Below are 18312 nucleotides of genomic sequence, written 5' to 3' on the forward strand. Positions count from 1 at the left end.
TGCGTCTAAAATCAAATTTAGGATATTGCTGATGTTAGATAATTGCGTTTATTTTATTTGTGCTTGATTCTATTTGTAACACTAATGGTAAACTTTAAATATTTATTAAAGATTGCAATATCGTTGTTTTTTTTACCGTAGGAAATACGTTTATATTCATTCATCTCCACTTATTGACGTTAATATTTGGCTGTATACGATTTTGTTAGTTAATTTATGTTATCAAACTCTTTTATGATTTTTTATAGATTTAACAAACAGTTTATTTTTATTTTTGTGATATTTGTACGTGAGTATATATAAAATATGATTCGTATTTTCCCCTTTAGTCGCTGTTTTAATCTACACTACTACAATGTACTGTATAACTCCAGAGGGTTGAGCATGGGTGTAATGTTTAGGTGGAAGTTCTGTGGCTCTCAAGACAGCCTGGACGAGGAAGGCACCAGCGGCTCATCAGCTGACAGCACCAGTGACGTCACCAGCAGCGATGACGACATCACACGGTGGAGTCGCAGCGACAACAGCAGCTTCCGGTCCAGCGGGATCCGGTCGTGTCGTAGCTACGACAGTCTGGTCACTACGCAGTCGCAATCGAACAGCATCCTGAGCGGGGAACTGTCGCAGAGTCTGAACAACACTTCGCTACCCCCAGAGGAGACTGAGCCGCCGCCCATGCCCAGGGGGATATACAAGACTGTGGAGTGCCTAACAGAAGCTCCTCCTGTGGCGTGTAGGACACATGCGGACCTGCAGAGTGAGAAACCTAAAGAGGAGAGTAAAGACAGCAATGCTAAGAGACCCGAGCGATCCGCGGAGAACCTCAGCGAAGACAGCGGCTTCGGAGAACACATGTCGTCCTGCAACCTGACCCGCGGCCAAGCGGACGAGTACACGACTCAGAGAAACGACGAGGGGAGTTGGGACTCTAGTGACGCGCGAGCTAAATATAATCGAGTCAACTGGCAAAGTGCCCCTGATCTAGCGGACCCCGCGCAGTGCGAGCGAGACGCTCCTGGCTTGTACGGGTTCGGTAGTAAATCGCTCGTCATCAACTATGTCCAGCGCCAAGAGGACGAGGAGTTAGAGGAGGTGGTGCCGGAGACGAAATCGTTAGTGACGAAGATGTCGCGATCGTCGTCGAGGTTCTCCTCAGTGGCGAGCACACCTAACCTGTACTCCGCTACGGAGGAGTTTCTCGCGGGAGAGAGAAAAGTGAGTTTAAGACAGAGTACGGTGTCGTTGTCCAGAGTCAAGTACGATAGTGCGTCGCGACTCAGTGCTACTACGGGGAGTTCGAGGGGGAGTCGAGCGAGTAATATACAGATAACTACCAGCTTCGTCAACTTGTCACACAGCAACAGTGTGAAGGGTGTCCACTTCAGCCCCGTGGTGTCGGAGGTCAGTTGGCAGGACACTAGCAGCGAGGAGGAAGAGGTGACGAGTAGCGAGAGGTCCGCGTCCACGCCGCCGTTCGAGCAGCTGGTGGAGAGGTTGCGGTCGTCACCTCCACGGAGAGCGCCGGAGCAGGACACGGAGCGGCGCCGGATCATAGAGGAGTTGCACCGACTGAAGCTAGAGAAGGAGAAAGCCCCGCCCAGGAGTCACGTGGGGCCCGCGGGTCGGCTGGCGGAGCTCGCGTCAACGTCAGTGTCGAGCGAGCCGTCGAGCATGGAGGAGCGCAAGAAGAAACACACCGGCCTCGGCGGGTTCTTCCACAGATTCTCGTTCAGACGTCTGAGCGGTCGCGACAAAAACAAGAAGGAAAAGAAGAAAACCCTGGTGAATAGTTCTACGTCGACGCAAAACCGAGTGAATGTGCGCGAACGCGATGAGGACTTTAAAATCATCCCTCTTCACGCTCCCAGTGAGAAACTCAGCGAGAGTGAGAAACTCATCGCTAGTGAGAAACTCAACGCGAGTGAGAAACCCAAACCACCCCCAGCCACCCCCGAGCCGGCCGCGTCGCCGCCTCCACGCAAGCCCGCACCCAGTCCCGCCATGGCCGTCAACCCCCGCGGACTGTTAGAGACAGACATCGACTCCGACACTGTCGCCCCGGCTAGCAAAAAAACTAGGAGTTTGTTGAACTTGGACGATGGGAGGAATGCGTTGAAACCGTGTCCGGTACAAAGGGAGGATTCTAGGGAGAGTGACTCGAGAGCCAAGTCCATGGAGTTCCTGTTGGATAAGGAGAACCAGGCTGCAGTGAAGGTGAGTACATACCTACTGCAGTGGTAGTAGTGATAGTATAAGTAGTATAGGAATGTGATAAGAGGGCGAGGGAGAGAGAGGGGTGTATCGAGCCAGGGTGCGGACGGCGCGGTCGATATGAGATATGTAGGTCAAGTAAACACGTTTCATGGTCACCGCACTTATCTGGTTAATAGAATGTGTGAAAATGCGGGCGAGGGGTGCTACATTCAATAGGAAACTCTATTGCAATTGATTGTTAATGACAAACATATTATATAAGATTAGTGGGGAACAGCATATGATCGTAAAAACACATAATTTGTGGAAAATTGTAAACCTTGTAGACTACCTTGTTTCACAAGTATTAGAAAACTTGACATGCATTTCAATCCAGTCAGTCACTAAGGGTGTGTACCATAACACTAAATTCGTGCGATGAAATTACATTTTAGAAGTGATTTAATGTTTTAAAAGTTTCGTAAACTAAACAATCGTAAGAAGGGTTTTAGTATGGGCTAGGGGTATACCTATTGTAGATATATACCCTTTTAATTTGTGCTAGAAGGTACAAAGGTACACCCATTGTCAGTCTTTAATATCAATCCTTTCAAATTAAACGGACAAATTGATTTTCATAAAATACAACACTTATAGCTACATTAAATATGTTTTTAATGTAATTAGTTCGTTCCCTAAAAATCGGTTTTACTGGTTTAGTGTACAGTAATTTGAATGTCATTTATAATACGACGAAACTGTAATGATTATATAAAAATGAAAACTAATCATATAATAATCCTCATTAAAAACTTATCAGTTTACCGATTAAGCTAACTCTCTCATTTACATAAAACTCGTGGCAATAATTAGGTCTTGGCCTACATAGAAAATACTCTCATGGTAAAATTGTTCTTTAAAAGATTAATTACAAAACAAATTATCATATGTATTTGTTCTACCATTAGCACGTTGACTAATTACATTTTAATGATCTCCTCCCCTAAAGTTCAAGTTAAACTTTGTTTTCAAATATTACTGTTGTAGTATATTCGGAAAACCTAAACAATCTTTTTTTATTTTCATATCTCTTGAGACCACAATAAAATTTACTAACTCATAATAATTTACTTTACAAAAGAATAATTTGTTAACAATATGGTATATGTAGAACATATTTTTGAACATAACTCAAATCAATCTAAACCAAAAACAAAAATCTTTTGTTGTGAAAAAATTCTACACTAACTCATAAAAATAATAGTACAAATTGTTTGTTGAGTGCTGTTGCGCAAAATGATTAGTTACTGGAAGCAGTGAGGCACACCATTTGATTGATTGACTGGTCTGAATTGCTGATCTGTTGACGGATAGCCCCTCTTGAAAAGCACCGCTGAAAGTATCTTCGTGGATAAAATGATTGGTTCCATCCAATGAACTCATAATTTTTTTCTGAAAACTGGATCTTTAAGTTTGTTTGGAACAAATCAAGATATTTGGATGCAAATTTACGATATTTTGAATATATTTTTATGGGGTTTCAAAGTTTTGAAAGACGAATCTGTATTTAATCTTAAAAGCATGAAGCCAAGCGTTGAGCCTGACCTTATTTTATGTGTTTGCACAAAAATCATATTGAACAACATTTTATTATGTTTTTTGTAAATAATTACAGTAGTCTTTGTATAGCGAAGTTAACTAGCAAATAATGTTCATAGAAATTATTATTCACGAGTACTAAAAATAATGGCAAATTCCAATCACATTTTGTTACGTTTTTGTAAATAATTAGTCTTGTATAGTGGAATTAACCAGCAAATAATGTTTGTCGATATAATTAGGTATAGTTAGGTACTAAAATAATGGCAAACCCCAAACAAAAGACAGGACTAAACTTTTCAAAGTAGTTTTGTCAAATCTATAAAATAATGAAAGACAGAAGGTAGACAATCTGCAATATACTGTATTAGCTACTGTCATGATGAAGCCATAGGCCTACTTAAAACCTGACTAAATTATTTGTATTGTATTTAACTTAAATCAAACCCTATTCGATGAGACGCACAGATAGTGCAAAATGCCTCTATTATTCCTATAGAATCTGAACTATTTGTCCAACAATGTAATCAGCTGATTGCAATATCAGCTGTGCGCGGTATGCGATGTACCGTATAGCGGATAGCGTATCGACCGGACGTATGATGTATTGACGTATGGCGTATGTCGTGTGACGTGTGTGTTCCTGTGTCAAGCATTAAATATTCATACGGCATCGCCAGAGTGTGTCGCTGCGACGACATAATAGAGGTTATGAAGTTCTGTCTCACCCTTTAAATGAGAAGAAACTAGATAGGAAGAAATACAGGGTAGATATCTGGAAGGTTTTAAACTTCGTAAATGAAACTCTTAAATTGGTTGTTTCTAGATGCCTTAACAAAGGATGTCATAAGTTATTTGTAAAATAAAATATTGTAGAAATGGGCCGGTTTTAGTTTACTATTTTCGAAACTGGAAAACGGTCCATATTTTTTTATGTGACAATAAAGTCAAGTGGTTAAGTGATTGTGCCCTGTTGCTTGGTAGTCTATGCATTGTATATGTGAATGGGGAAATATAAGTGGGTTGAATATATTAAATTTGTAACCGAGTGGTCTTATAGTACTCGCCTCTAATGTGAAGGTTACTAGTTCGATCCCAGCGTAGTCAATTTTGGACCTATATGTAATTTAAAAAAAAACTCAATGTTGGGCTTTACCAAGACGTAGAAGAAATAGGCTACCAAAACATTGTTACCGGGCTAATATATTTCAGTAATTAGCAAAATCGTTTTGCAAGCAACTATACTATTTGTGCTTTATTTTACTTCAGGTTAATTCAGCTTTTTTATGATTAGTGCCTCTTCATCCGTCCAATGACAACTGTAATCAATTTATCCATTTTTTCAATAATTCATTTAGAATAATTAGTACATTCAAATATTAACTACTAACCGAAAAAAACCAAACTTCGATTCGGTTGGCAAGCCTGACATTTAGCAGTCTGTATGCAGACGACGTCTCTGCTATTTTAAGCTTCAAACAGATGTTTGATGAATTTCTGTTTGCCGAACAAAAACAAACGAAAAACCGCTCCATTTGCGTCCAATGTGTGCGCTGCTGCTGTTAGTTTGGGCAGAACATTGACACTGGCTAAATTGGAGTCACTCCTCTACAGAAGTTTTCTTACTGGGTTAAAACATAAACTAACCATCACAGGTTAACTTCACTTATCATATCATTGTAAATTTTGAAGCTCGGGTTCCTTGTCTAGTTCATGTTGGTGACACTGATCGATAGTGTCGACGAAATTCTGTTTATATCATTTTAGGGCTAATTTTATGATTTGTGCTTTAGTGTTTTGTAGTATTACTTGTTATTGTTTTTTTTATTAGATCGTTTTATTTGGTTAAACGGGGTTTTAAATGACTGAAATATCAAGAAACAAATAAACAAAACACGACCTCTATGGTGCACCGGAGAGAAATAACATCAAAATTGTCTTTAGCTGATCCATAAGGATACAATCTACTAAGGGAGTAAAACATTTTACGAATATTGTAAAATGTGAAGTCTATTTTGATGATTGTTTTATGTTGGTGAGTTTGAATGTGCTGATGTCGACTAACATTCTTCTCCTATTTAGGGTAGAGTTTATGATTTGTGCTTACAACTTTGGTTATAATACCATTATACAAGCATTAGTTTACAATTTAATTGCTATGGTTAAAATATGTTTAAAGTTGATTAAAAAACACGACACAAATCGTAGGTAAATAACAAAACACCTTTAGTATGAACCGAATACTGTAGAACTAACCTCTACATAGGCTGATCCCTAAAAGTATGATAAATCTCTTAAATCCTCCACTAAATACTGAATATTTAGGTGGTTTAAGGGAAAGTTCTACAACTACTTTTTTGCTTAAATGCTGCAGCTGATTGGAGTCTTGGAAAATCTCAGCTGTTGAGCTATGTTTTAATGGTAGGATCAAGACGTGGAGGTGATAGATTTCTTACCCTAAAACCGTCTAAATTTTGTGAAAATCTATATAAATAAAATTAGAGTTTTGTCTGTACATTGCTCAGAACTATATACTTTTAGGTTATTTTTACGTTTTATACATTAAAGAAGCAGAAACGAGCCTTATCTCAATTTCTGTCTGTCTGTCTGTCTGTCTGTCCCTTTGTCTGTAACACTCAAGATGGCATTTTACGCAATCTTCTCCGTGAAAACCAGAGTACATATCAAGATCCAAGTCATTTTAATGTATTCACTGGATTGGCGAGAGTGTCTTTAGTGATTTAAATATAGCCTCACTACTTTGTAAATAAAATTACGGACGTTCAAAAATGCAGTTTTGTGCGATTTTTGTCAAAATTTCGTTCAATTTTTATCACATAATCGTCTATGAAATAACGAACAGCTGTTCGGATCAAGATTATTTTTTCTAGCTGTCAATGACATGTTTACAAATGTTATTTACAAATACCGCAACTATTTCGAATCACGTTTTGAAAGCAAATCCCAACCAAGTGAGATTAAAAACGTTTTTCTTACATAACGGATTTAATTAATCGCAAGTGCAATAATATAGTCTAATAGTGTAACCGTAAATGAAATTAAATAACTAGACATCGTCCAAATCGGAACCAGAAATTCTTTGAGTATAAAATGTTTCTTGAGTTTTGACAACCAGAAAGAAGAAGACCTTGAATCAGTGTTGTATAGGGCTGTGACACTGAAATGATCGTCGCCAATAGCTTACAAAAAAGGTTTCCACTCATTGACGGCGCTTCAATGGCGGTTGTGTAAAGTGTAAAGTAAAAAATCACAACTGCAGTGGGTGATTGTAACAGAAGTTTAACAGAGGAAGTGCTAAACTCGCTTTTCCAATGTGTCACTTTCTGTTTCTACTCACCGTGTGATGCAATCGCTGGACCATACAGCCAATAGGCCCATAGCTCATATCTTGGGTACGTAAGCCTACATATTTATTCATAACAACCTTTTTGACGACAATCCTTGATACCGGTACTTTTCCATAGAATACATGGCCTACCTACTTAAAAAATAAAATTACAAATGACCAAAACCCCAACATTGTGTGATTTTCGTCACATTTCCTTCTAATGTTAATAGATATACTAATCATTGTTTAGAGAATGCGTAATCTATTAAATAACAAAAAGTTGTTTGGGTAAGGTTGCTTTTTTTTCAAACTGACACCGATAAGTTTACGCTATAACTTTTTACGAGAAAATCCAAAAGCAAGCGATCAATAACCTCGGGACTAGATATTAATGTATTTAATTGGTCCGATTTACTATAGTTCTTAGGTAGGTTCTTACGTAGGTACTGGTTCTTTTCCTTAGAACCGGTAGTTTACAAATTTGATATCGTTGGTGTTGCACCTTATTTATTAGAGCCGCCCGTATTCAATTTAAGTGATTTCTTAACTCTGTATAGTTTTGCTTTTTCTGTCTGGATTCCAAATCTTAGCTTACCTGGTATGCTAAGAAAATGATAACCTATTTGAGTAAAACATTTGTTGGGCAAACCATCATGAATTGTTTACGCCTTTATATTGTTTATGTATCAATAGTTCGTGACCTTTGTTGGATTGTTGTATTGTGTTGTTTTGTTGTATGTTGGTAACGCATTAATGTCCTTATTTATCAGTGTTTCACGGAATGGACAAGAGCATCTTTGATACTGAAAATGTCAACTGGAACTGTCAGATACTGTATTTGCGGAGGTTTATATATAATAGTTTTGCCAGCATATCTGCAAATATGCAAACTAATTGCTGTTCTTAATCTTAATATAAGAAGGTTTCAACTGACTACTATAAGATCCCCGTGCGTAGAACGGGCACACAGCTAGTATTTTATACAGTTGTACCATTAACCAGGTAATAGGTAATATATACAGTCAATGGTTAATACACTCCTTAAAAACTGTTTTTAATTTTCTTATTCATAGATGAATTGACAACTAAAAATAGTTGACAACTAAACATTTTGTGTAGTAGGTTTTATCAATGTTACAAATTCTGGGTATTAAAAATATCCATATAAATATAATTATGAATATTATGTTTGTATAAATCTTTACAAAGTAAAACCAACAGAAAATATTCTATGTACTTCCATCGTGAACGCTATGTGAAAATGCAAAACTAGTCTAAACTGTATTCAGTCGCAGACAGTCATTTACATACAATTTGCATGTGATCTAGATCGGTTTCAGTTCACACCAAAGCAAAGCAGACTGGTCAAGAGCTATTCTTGGACAATGTAAACACTTATCTCTCTTAATTGGTGTTCAAGCGACCGTGGTTGGAGTTTTATGATAACAAAGTATGTAAGAGGATTTCCAAACCTAAGCTAAGTGGAGATAAATTAGAGATTTGTAAGAGAAAGATTTATTTGCGATGTTTTTAGATGTTGAGATTTTCTTAAATAATTCGTAAATGAAAAATGAATCTGGTTTGTCTGAAACTATGCACTTTCACTCGATGTTTTCGCAAAATTACCGATTGCAATTTTATAGTGATATTTCTGACCTAGAGGTACAGAATCCACCTTAAGTTGTCAATTCATCTCTGAATAAGAAAATTTAAAACGGTTTCTGAGGAGTGTATTAACCATTGACTGTATATATTACCTACAATAGTTATTGATACAACTGTATAAAATATTTCTCTCCACAAAAATTATTAAAAAATGTTATTTGCCCTTGAAATATAAGTTATATTGTATCCTTATTTCTTGGTAAAACCACATATTTTCTTAAAATACTGCCTTCGTTAGCTTGGAAAATGCATTACAAGTATTTAGAAGCTCCCTCCACTGACACAGTCAACGTGAAAGTGGTGTTGAATGGGTGTAGATGAGTCCATTGTTTTAAGGCACTACTTCCCAAGCAATGGGTTACTTTCTACTTTAACATAACTATGGTAAACTATTAATACAAATGCGTATGGATTCGTGCGCAAATTGAACTTTTTAATAGAATCCGTAACTTGTTTTCGAGGCAAAACTAATATTGAAATACCCCTTTACCTTATGAAGATAATTAGAGTTATTGGGTGAATAATATTACTTATTTACAATACATTAAATTGGTTAATTAATTGTACATCTATACCACGAAGAATAGTTTATTATGGCTAGAAAGTCTATAAATTACGCTGTGAAATTCCGTTAATGCTGGTACCAACTAGGGGAATCAACCAGCTCATTTGCTCATGGCTTTATTACAATCCCAAGATCCCCCAATTTCCCAGTACTAATGTAGCCTACTAAGTACAATGTACATTTTACCTAAGTTCAAATTGCTAGCAATTCTATAATTCAGTTCTACAGAGTTGTATCTCTAGCTCAGTGACTTGCTTTATTAGGTTTGGCACTCAAAATCATCCATTTGGATTTGTTGGAAAATTCCCAACAGCCAACTTTTAATTCGTAAAAATCTTCCCAGTCTATTAAAGAGTTTTTAAAAGTATCTGTACGTATTTGCTAAAGAATTTATAGTTTTTGTCACATTTGCAAAGCATTTCTCTATTTCAGCAGTGTCTATAGTTTCCGATGCCAAAAACCTCATCCAACAATGTAGTGAAGTAGAAGTGTTGCCAATAGTCCAGCTGTGCATGTAGGATTGCCAACCTATTGATTACTCATGTAGCCTTGAATGCCTGAATGCATAAGTAATATTTGGTTTGAGAGGAACTCTTGAGTTATGACTCCAAATATTTATTGGAAAATACATATTTTACTTGGTTGAAGTTTTTCCTTTGTGCTATAAAATATATCATTGGGATGTCCAAAAAGCCTTGATTAAAACAAAAAACCGTTTACTATACAAAGAATAGACCAATGTTAAAACTAATTCAGTATAATTAAAAGTGAGATTTCCACTGTAATTCATCAACATGATGAAATATTTCTCTTTATACTCTTACATTAATTGTTGCTTACGTATTTTTTGCTTCAACGACTAAATTGATCGTTGATAATAAATTAAATGGACAATAAGCTATTATGCTAAATGTGAAATATGAAATTTCGGTTAGGGACGGTTTTAAAACTGGAAAATACCAACTGTTTTCAATCTATATGTTTTTGATATACCTATTCGTTCAAAGTAATTCCTCAGACTTAATCCCTGCACACATACTTAGGCCTACTTTTTTGGAACAAAAACATTTACAAAAGGGACCAAAGTTGTTTAACGTTTTGATTAATGAACTAATAATAATAATAATAATAATCTAAATCTGTTTCAAAACATTTCATGAAAGTCAACTAGGCGGGTTGGGCTAGACTAGACTCAATGTTTTAAGAACTCAACTATATTCAAGGGTTCCTTCGCCCAGACAAATGGACCACTTGAAGGTTCTTCACATAATTGAGATGATTAAACATAATCAGAGGATTGAGACAGACAGACAGAATGGAGTTTGGTCCTATGTAGGGTTGTCTGTACTAGAGCATATACATATACATATACATACAATACATATACATATATGTATACTCATAGGCTATAGCTCGGTATTGTTTTCACAATACCTCAGGCAAAATCCAGGGCGGGTTGTGGCATTATTACTTCGACAAAATCCATTGGTGATTGGTTGGATTTGAACCCGGAACCTCGGGGACCGAAGTCCCGAACTCTCCGAACTCTATTGGATTTGAACCCGAGACCTCGGGGACCGAAGTCCCGAACTCTATTACTATACCAAGTACTACTCAAGAGGGATACAAATTTGACTATACTGTAATAATGATCCATTGTTGATTTATATGAACATAACCATACAAATATACAAGCGGTGCAATCGAATCAATGACCTCCAGCGAAAACATCTGTAGACTCCAGCGACCACAGAATTAAAAATAATTTTAAGTCTATGGTCTCTGGTAGACTCCTTCATAAATATTAGTATAACTGAAGTGAATATAACACATTTTTTATGATGTTAATAAACGTATATGAAAACTATATACGATTTTATGATTATGACGGTGAATTTTACGACGTCATAAAAGATTAACTGGAAACGTTATTGTTTGTTCACGTCTGATTTTATCTTCTATTGGACCATCTTACCTGAACTAACTTGGGGTACTTTTGAGATTTTCGATTTTATTGACAATAAATATTGAAAGTGTGTGCATAAAATTCTTCTTTTTCAACGTAAAAAAACCACTGAAATGTTCATGACGTACTCAGTGGCCATTGAGTAATAACAATAACAATAATGTTTAACAAAAAATAATCATTCATTGGTAAAACTGGACATTGTACAAAATTGTTTTTGCGTGCCCGGAGGACCACTTTGGGGCATTTCACCACTGTTCCCTATATAAAAATATCACTGACCAGTCGTCATCAAACAACGCCACCAGTTCATGTTTTATTTAAAAATTACCGTCATAACCATAAAATCATATTTAATTTTTATATTAGTTTATTAACATTGTAAAACATTAATGTTTTATTAACGTTATAAAGGCCTGTAATTTACCTTCATAACTACAAACCTATACAGGGGCCTAAAATTATTTTCGCTAGAGGTCATATAGTCTTTAGTAAACGTACTAAAAACCATTGACTTGGAAAAGTTCTAGACTTTTTATCCTATAATAAAATATAAACAGAGCAAGTTCTTTTCGTCAGAAGCCTATAATTTTAGGTTTTACAGATAAGTTAAACTGTAGAAGTATCGGTTCTGCACCGTTTTGCTTATTAACATTTTGTTTACCTTATGTTTATATACGGCATTAGCATTTTATACGTTTATTGTAAGAGATAATCTTGGCAATGTAAAATACGTAGAAAATGAATATAAGGTAAAGACAATTTGAATATCATAGAATAAAAAATAAAAAAAAAAACCTAATACAACTAATACCTAATACAATTTAAAAATAAATGTACAATCAAAACCAATATAAACAAAATCAAAGTCATAAAATAAATATAAATACATAAATATATAAAACAAATAAATAATAATAAAATGTAACTAAAAGAAATACATATAAATACAAAATTGAAAAAATATTAATCAATCAATCAAACAAACTACTGCAAAATCAATGTATTTTGACACTGGGAAATGTTATTCAATTCACAGACAGCAAGAAGACCTCTTGGCAATGTGTTTGCGCATTTATTAACACGAAGAGTTTTAAAACGCGGTTGCAATGTTGGAAATAACTCACTCTATGTATTAATGTAACATTTTGACACTAGGAAATGTGTTTTATTTAATAGAAGAAACCAGACTTCTTGGCGATGTGGGTGACGTCACCGGATATTAAACAGTCACAGTCAGATCGTTGAGATAACTCTATGTAAGTGTCAAACAACAGCTACTTTTGTATCATTACCACTTTGGTAAGAGTTTTGTGGTTACAGCACGGTGCTTTGGGCAGGGAGGGACGGGTTCAAATCCTACAAGTCCAATGGTGATTCGGCTCCCTGAAATGGAACATCACGAAACAAAAACAGCTGTTTCTTTAGCTAAGACATAGAAGAAATAATTAGCTAAGAACCTTAGGATTTAGATTCGAACTGCCAAAAAAACCTAATGATTTTTTTTTAGAATCGAAACGGCAAACCTTCTTGATAAGTCAGCCCTAACCAATCATCTTACCTTTTTTACGTTATAAACATTATAAATGTATATTATTATTATATTGTTTTGATATAACATTTCCTTTTACAATTAACATTTAATCTCAGAATTCCCTTCACTCTCGACCTAGTACTGTTCGTGTCTCGCCACGTGACACGAAATACACAAATTGAAACTTTCTCTTTGTCACTGCAAATAATTAATCCGTATAAAAACAAACTTTCGGGATCGTTAGTTTCATGATATTGTTTTTGCTAATCATTATTTGTTTTAACCCAAAATTAGCATGTGATTAACGTTCCTAGAGTAAAAAACTTCCTTTATAAATTTACATTAAATTTTACGGTTTGTGAAAAATTACTAAATGGACTTGTAATAAGAAAAAATGAAACGATTAATCATACAACACGTTTTTTAGTAGGCCTACGAACGAAATTGTGTAAGTGAACAAATTTAAATGCAGCAAAGTAATTTTATAGTATATAAAGTGCAAGATTTGTAACTATTACAACAGGTGAATATGTCTATTTGACAATTAATGTAAATACAGACAATTTTTACCAAAACAGGTCAAAATCTGTTATTTGGCCCTAATTAATTTTAAATGTAATTTGGCTCAACGTTTGTGTAATTATTCTTTATGTGGTTTGAACACTAAATAAAATTTTTTTGTGATTTAACCAATTGGGTAACACCCCAAAATAACCTTATATGATCCAATTTGTATTTAAAGTAGTTGGGACAGCCGAATTCAACCCAAAACAAAAGCTTTTAAACATTTTATATATTTCGAAAGTCAAATATTGAGAAAAACACTTTTTACTCGTCACTAATCTCAAAAGATTTGCCCTCGAAAACTAGAAGTACTAGTCCTACATTGTTTTACATTGCTAACATGAGATATAACGGTCGAAGTAGCCTATATGAGTCATCTAGGTCTGTCCGATAACCTACTATTACGTATTACCATTATCAGAACAGCTGATTGCTTATTGGCCATGTTGCAAACATTAAATCAGCTGTTTAACATGTCAGATGTTCTATGTGAAACTGACTTAACCTTAAACTTAAGTACTTGTTTTCCGCAATCCATTCTGTTTCATCCTTGGATTTGGATTTGAGATTACACTTTCAAGTGCCTGTTTTCTGTTATCTTGACATATGTCATTTTCGGTTGAAAACTTGTTGAAAAGTTCACTCGTTATTAATTTAACACATTTGCAATGTAACGAAAAAAACGTGTTATGATTGTAGCTTCTAGGTTTATAATTCTAAAAGTTGCAACGGATTACTAGTTTGTTTTTGGTTTACTTATTTTTACGACAGTGATCTTACTATTTTCTCTGTAACGGAACGGTCCAGACCCTGATCTCATTCATTGTATGATCCAAATTCCTGTTTTACTCACTAGGTTTGATCGTTTAAAAACATATTTATTTTTTCGTTTTATTTTACTCCTGAAGCATTTAAAATATTTTTAAATGAACTCTCCAAACTCTAAGTTGGTTACTATCTAACGTCGACTTCTTTTTATATAGTATCTATAATTGATATTCCAATGTCAAAAGACGTATTAAATACGTCTTTTGACATTGGACTTAAGACAATTATTGGACTTTAGACAATTATTGGATTTTGACAATGGACTTAAGACTTAAGACAATTCTTAATAAATTTTATTAAGAATTGTCTTTGCTAGGGATCAAACCAGCAACCTTTAGATCTTTTAAACTGCATTAACAAACTGTTTACACAACCTAATAAGGGATTTTCAGGTTGAAATTGAAGAAAAGGCGAGATTTTTGATGTTATACTGTATCTTTATTTTTAGTACTACGATCTGAGGTTGGTTTGTGGTCAGAATGGGAAATGCCATTGTGAAAGTTGACATTTGTGAAGACATTTTCTATAATGTTTGTCGTGTATACTACAGTTCGTTGATGCCAGGCGACTATCATATAAAAATAGCCAGTAATCGTAGGCCTACTGTCGTGTTTCTGTGTCTCAAAAGATCTTTGGACACAAGAAATGTAAAACATCTGCACCCGGATATAAAATTATCTCGGCTGCCACATTCGCTTATCAACCCTGCCTGTTCTTTGAAGTGAAACTTTAGGAACACGGTTCGTTAATCTCTGTAAATGTCAACGTGGAATTTTATTGCCTACTGTTAGTTTTAGGGAAACAAAGAAACGTATTTATTGTCTAAGAAAATTCTGGAATTGTTAATTAATCAAATGGAGATATTTTGGTGTTGAATACGTATATTTAAAGACGCCTACTGATCGGCTTCATACAGTTTCAATAACTGACTTTTAATACTGAAAGACTTCCAAGTCTTCTCATCATATTGCAGGCTCATAAGCCAGATTCAATGTGTTCATGTTGGTGACGCTTGAATGAGTTGATTCCAACAAATTTTATCTGGTTTTGGGGTAGATTTTACTGTTTGTGCTTTACTGTTTGGTTAAACGTTGTAATACCAAAGGACAAGCTATCGTTTTATAACTATAAAACGCCAGTTTTATACGTTTAAAATATATTTTTTGATATGTGAAATCTCATTTAAAATTAAACTACTGTAATTGTAAACAACCCTCTATCTATACCGTATATACAGGGCGGAACTATTCTTGAAATCGTCTTTAGGGATCCATAAAGATAAAGATTTATAAAGGAGTAAGTTTCATCTAAGGACATTTAGTATCCTACATCTAACAAATTACAGCATGGAAAACTATTTTCAAATCAAATTAAATACTTATACCACACATTACTGCTAGTAATCCAACTTTTGAAGTACCTAGTCTTTATATAAACATATGTAGAACAACCTATAACGTTCCATATAAAAAAAAATTAACATGTAATGTTATATCAATTTTCACTACGAATTAAATGTTTGTCCTGTTGGTAACAAGCCAACGCGATCTAGGTGGCACTGGCAGTGTCTGGCAAGGCGACGACGACGATGTAGTAGGCGGTGGAATGCAGCTTTTAACATCTGGAACCCATCACTAACAAGCGGAAGTCTGCTGTCACAGTGTCTAACTCCATAACTGCATATAACTCATTGTTCCGGTGAAACCTACTTGGATCAAACCTACTCAATCAGGCGAAAATAACTTATCTGGAGAAAGTCACCGGGGTTTCGTCAATTTGCAGAGTGAATTGTCACAGAAAATATTGCTTCTTGTCTTTGGTTGTGTAGGGTTTTATATAAATGTCTAAACTTAGAGACGGTTATCCGTCGATATATGCCTATGACTTGTCCTTTTTGGATAGGAGAATCCTTAAACGTGAAGGCGATTTCTACGAAACACTACTCCTCCGTTAATAATGGACGGATTTTTACAGACAATGTGCAGACAATTTTGACAATTAAGTATTTTTTGTGTAGACCACCAATTCATGTAATGAAAGTCCTCGGTCTATGCCCCACAGACCATCAAAATCCCAATGTATTTCTTATGAAGAAAAGATTTTGTTTACTTAAACAGACGAATTATTTGTGTTAATTACAGCTGTTCATAGTAAACACATGATACACACAAGAGCTTTCGTATTCAGAGTGTGATCGTTTCCAGTTTCGATAACTGGAGTGGAGTGATTGATTACATCATCTTTGAGTTGACTCTTTTAAGTCATCGGAAATCTCGACTGTTATTAGTTTTGAACGCCTGTAATACTTTGCAATTGCTCGAATTCGAGCAAACAGGTGCACTAGTAATTAACTTAATATGTGAAGACATGTTATTGGGAAATTTGAAGCCTGTTTAGTTGATCCATGATAATAAAATATATTAGGACATTTAACATATGAGCGAGTCTATAGTTTACAGTTTGACGTGTGTGCTAATCCTCTATTTCATAAAAAATGTAGAAAATTGGGGTGTACTGTACCGTGAAAAATGGGAAAGAAGACATGTTATGTCCTGCTTTGGAGATTAATCTGTACTTACTTACTAACGTATTTTATTGTCGTGTCCTTTAAGGAAACACTGTTTTACCGTAGTAAACTAACTGAATTGTCCCTTGAGGAAATAAATAAGGGACTTTTATTACTCAAATAGATTTTACGTTAATAAATTATTTAATTAAAATTTCTAATTGTTAAAAACGACACAAACAAAACATATGATTACTCGTCTCCAACGTTTCATCTATTGCCGAAATTGTTGAAAGGAGTTTTCTCACAAATTCACTGTGTCAACTTAGTATTGCGACCGTGAAATCCACTTAGTGAAGCAAACAAACTGATAAGTTAAACCAAACTGATAAACTATTCCCTTAATTATTGCGAGATTTTTGCGTGCATTCACCCTAGATTTGGAATAAATTCCTCAACATTGTCTGCCTGAAAAATATATTTTTTAGTTTACGAAGTATATGATTTTTATTCGGCTTAGCCTACTGGAAAACTTGCAATTACGATCAGGATACAGTGGTTTAAGATCTAACAGAATATGTTAAAAATGTTGATAATGATATATTTTAATAATATATTTTTAATATATTCTCTTTTTTGTATAAAACTACGAGTGAGAATTATCTCACTTAATTCTTGTATTCTTTCATATGTATTTTTCCATAATTTCGCTCGTACTATTGTTGGAAGATGAACGGAGAAGTACAGGAATACATTGTTTACGCAAAGCTAGTTATAAGATTGTGGGTAGGTAAGGCAAGGTTCATTGCATTTGAATAGGAACCTCGAGCATGAGGCGAATACAAGCAGTACCTTAGCTCGCAATACAATATGAATACACAATACAATACACAGCTTATCTGCATAGTGCAGTAGTTCTCTAGCATCCATTGTCAATGTTTCAAGTCAATCTCAATATGGTTATAAGATTTGGGTAGTTTCCTTACAAAAACTTGACAAATGTCTTAAGTGTGTAAATTGAACAAAAAATGTGTACGATTGTTAGTGGTCTGTGCGTACATTTTTGCTATCTCATTTGGTCAGGTAGTCTACTTTCACTATTGGAAGTCAATAAATAAACATACTCCTGTATACATTTTTAACAATAATTTTACGTTACGAATTTTGATGTATATGTGAGTTTTTATTTTCCACCAACTATTGAAACTATCTATAAACAAATTAAATTATAAATTGCTGATTTGCTCCCGATATTACCTAAGAAAAATATTATTAAAATTCCCCTGATATAAAAAAAATTCTTTCAGTAGACACCAGCGGATTCAAACATATCCTGACCTGCAAATTGTAAAAAATAGGCTTGTGACCTAAAAATTAAACGCAACTTCTACGGTTTGATAGAAACAAACTCTCTTATAGGGTTGTGATTTATGAGTCGTCATTGAAAACTTTAAATATTTCGTTCGTTACATGTACATGTATTTATCCTTATTTCACCAAGCAGTCCTGTCCAAAATCTATGTTAAACAGTGTCGCGTTTTGT

At 35.0% G+C, this 18312-nt stretch overlaps 1 protein-coding gene across 4 annotated transcripts in view; it reads left to right on the forward strand.

Annotated features, from left to right (window-relative positions):
- Nucleotides 1-18312, forward strand: part of LOC128991290 (uncharacterized) — a 133441-nt gene that overhangs the window by 47236 nt on the left and 67893 nt on the right. For all 4 annotated transcript variants that reach the window (XM_054414047.1, XM_054414048.1, XM_054414050.1 and 1 more), the window contains exon 5: nucleotides 402-2214. In XM_054414047.1, the coding sequence (XP_054270022.1) occupies nucleotides 402-2214 (1813 nt within the window). The remainder of the gene's footprint in view (nucleotides 1-401; nucleotides 2215-18312) is intronic.

The sequence above is a fragment of the Macrosteles quadrilineatus genome, unplaced genomic scaffold, assembly GCF_028750875.1.
Source record: "Macrosteles quadrilineatus isolate MER2022 unplaced genomic scaffold, UCM_ALF_1.0 Scaffold_4__1_contigs__length_99947679, whole genome shotgun sequence".
NCBI lineage: Eukaryota > Metazoa > Arthropoda > Insecta > Hemiptera > Cicadellidae > Macrosteles > Macrosteles quadrilineatus.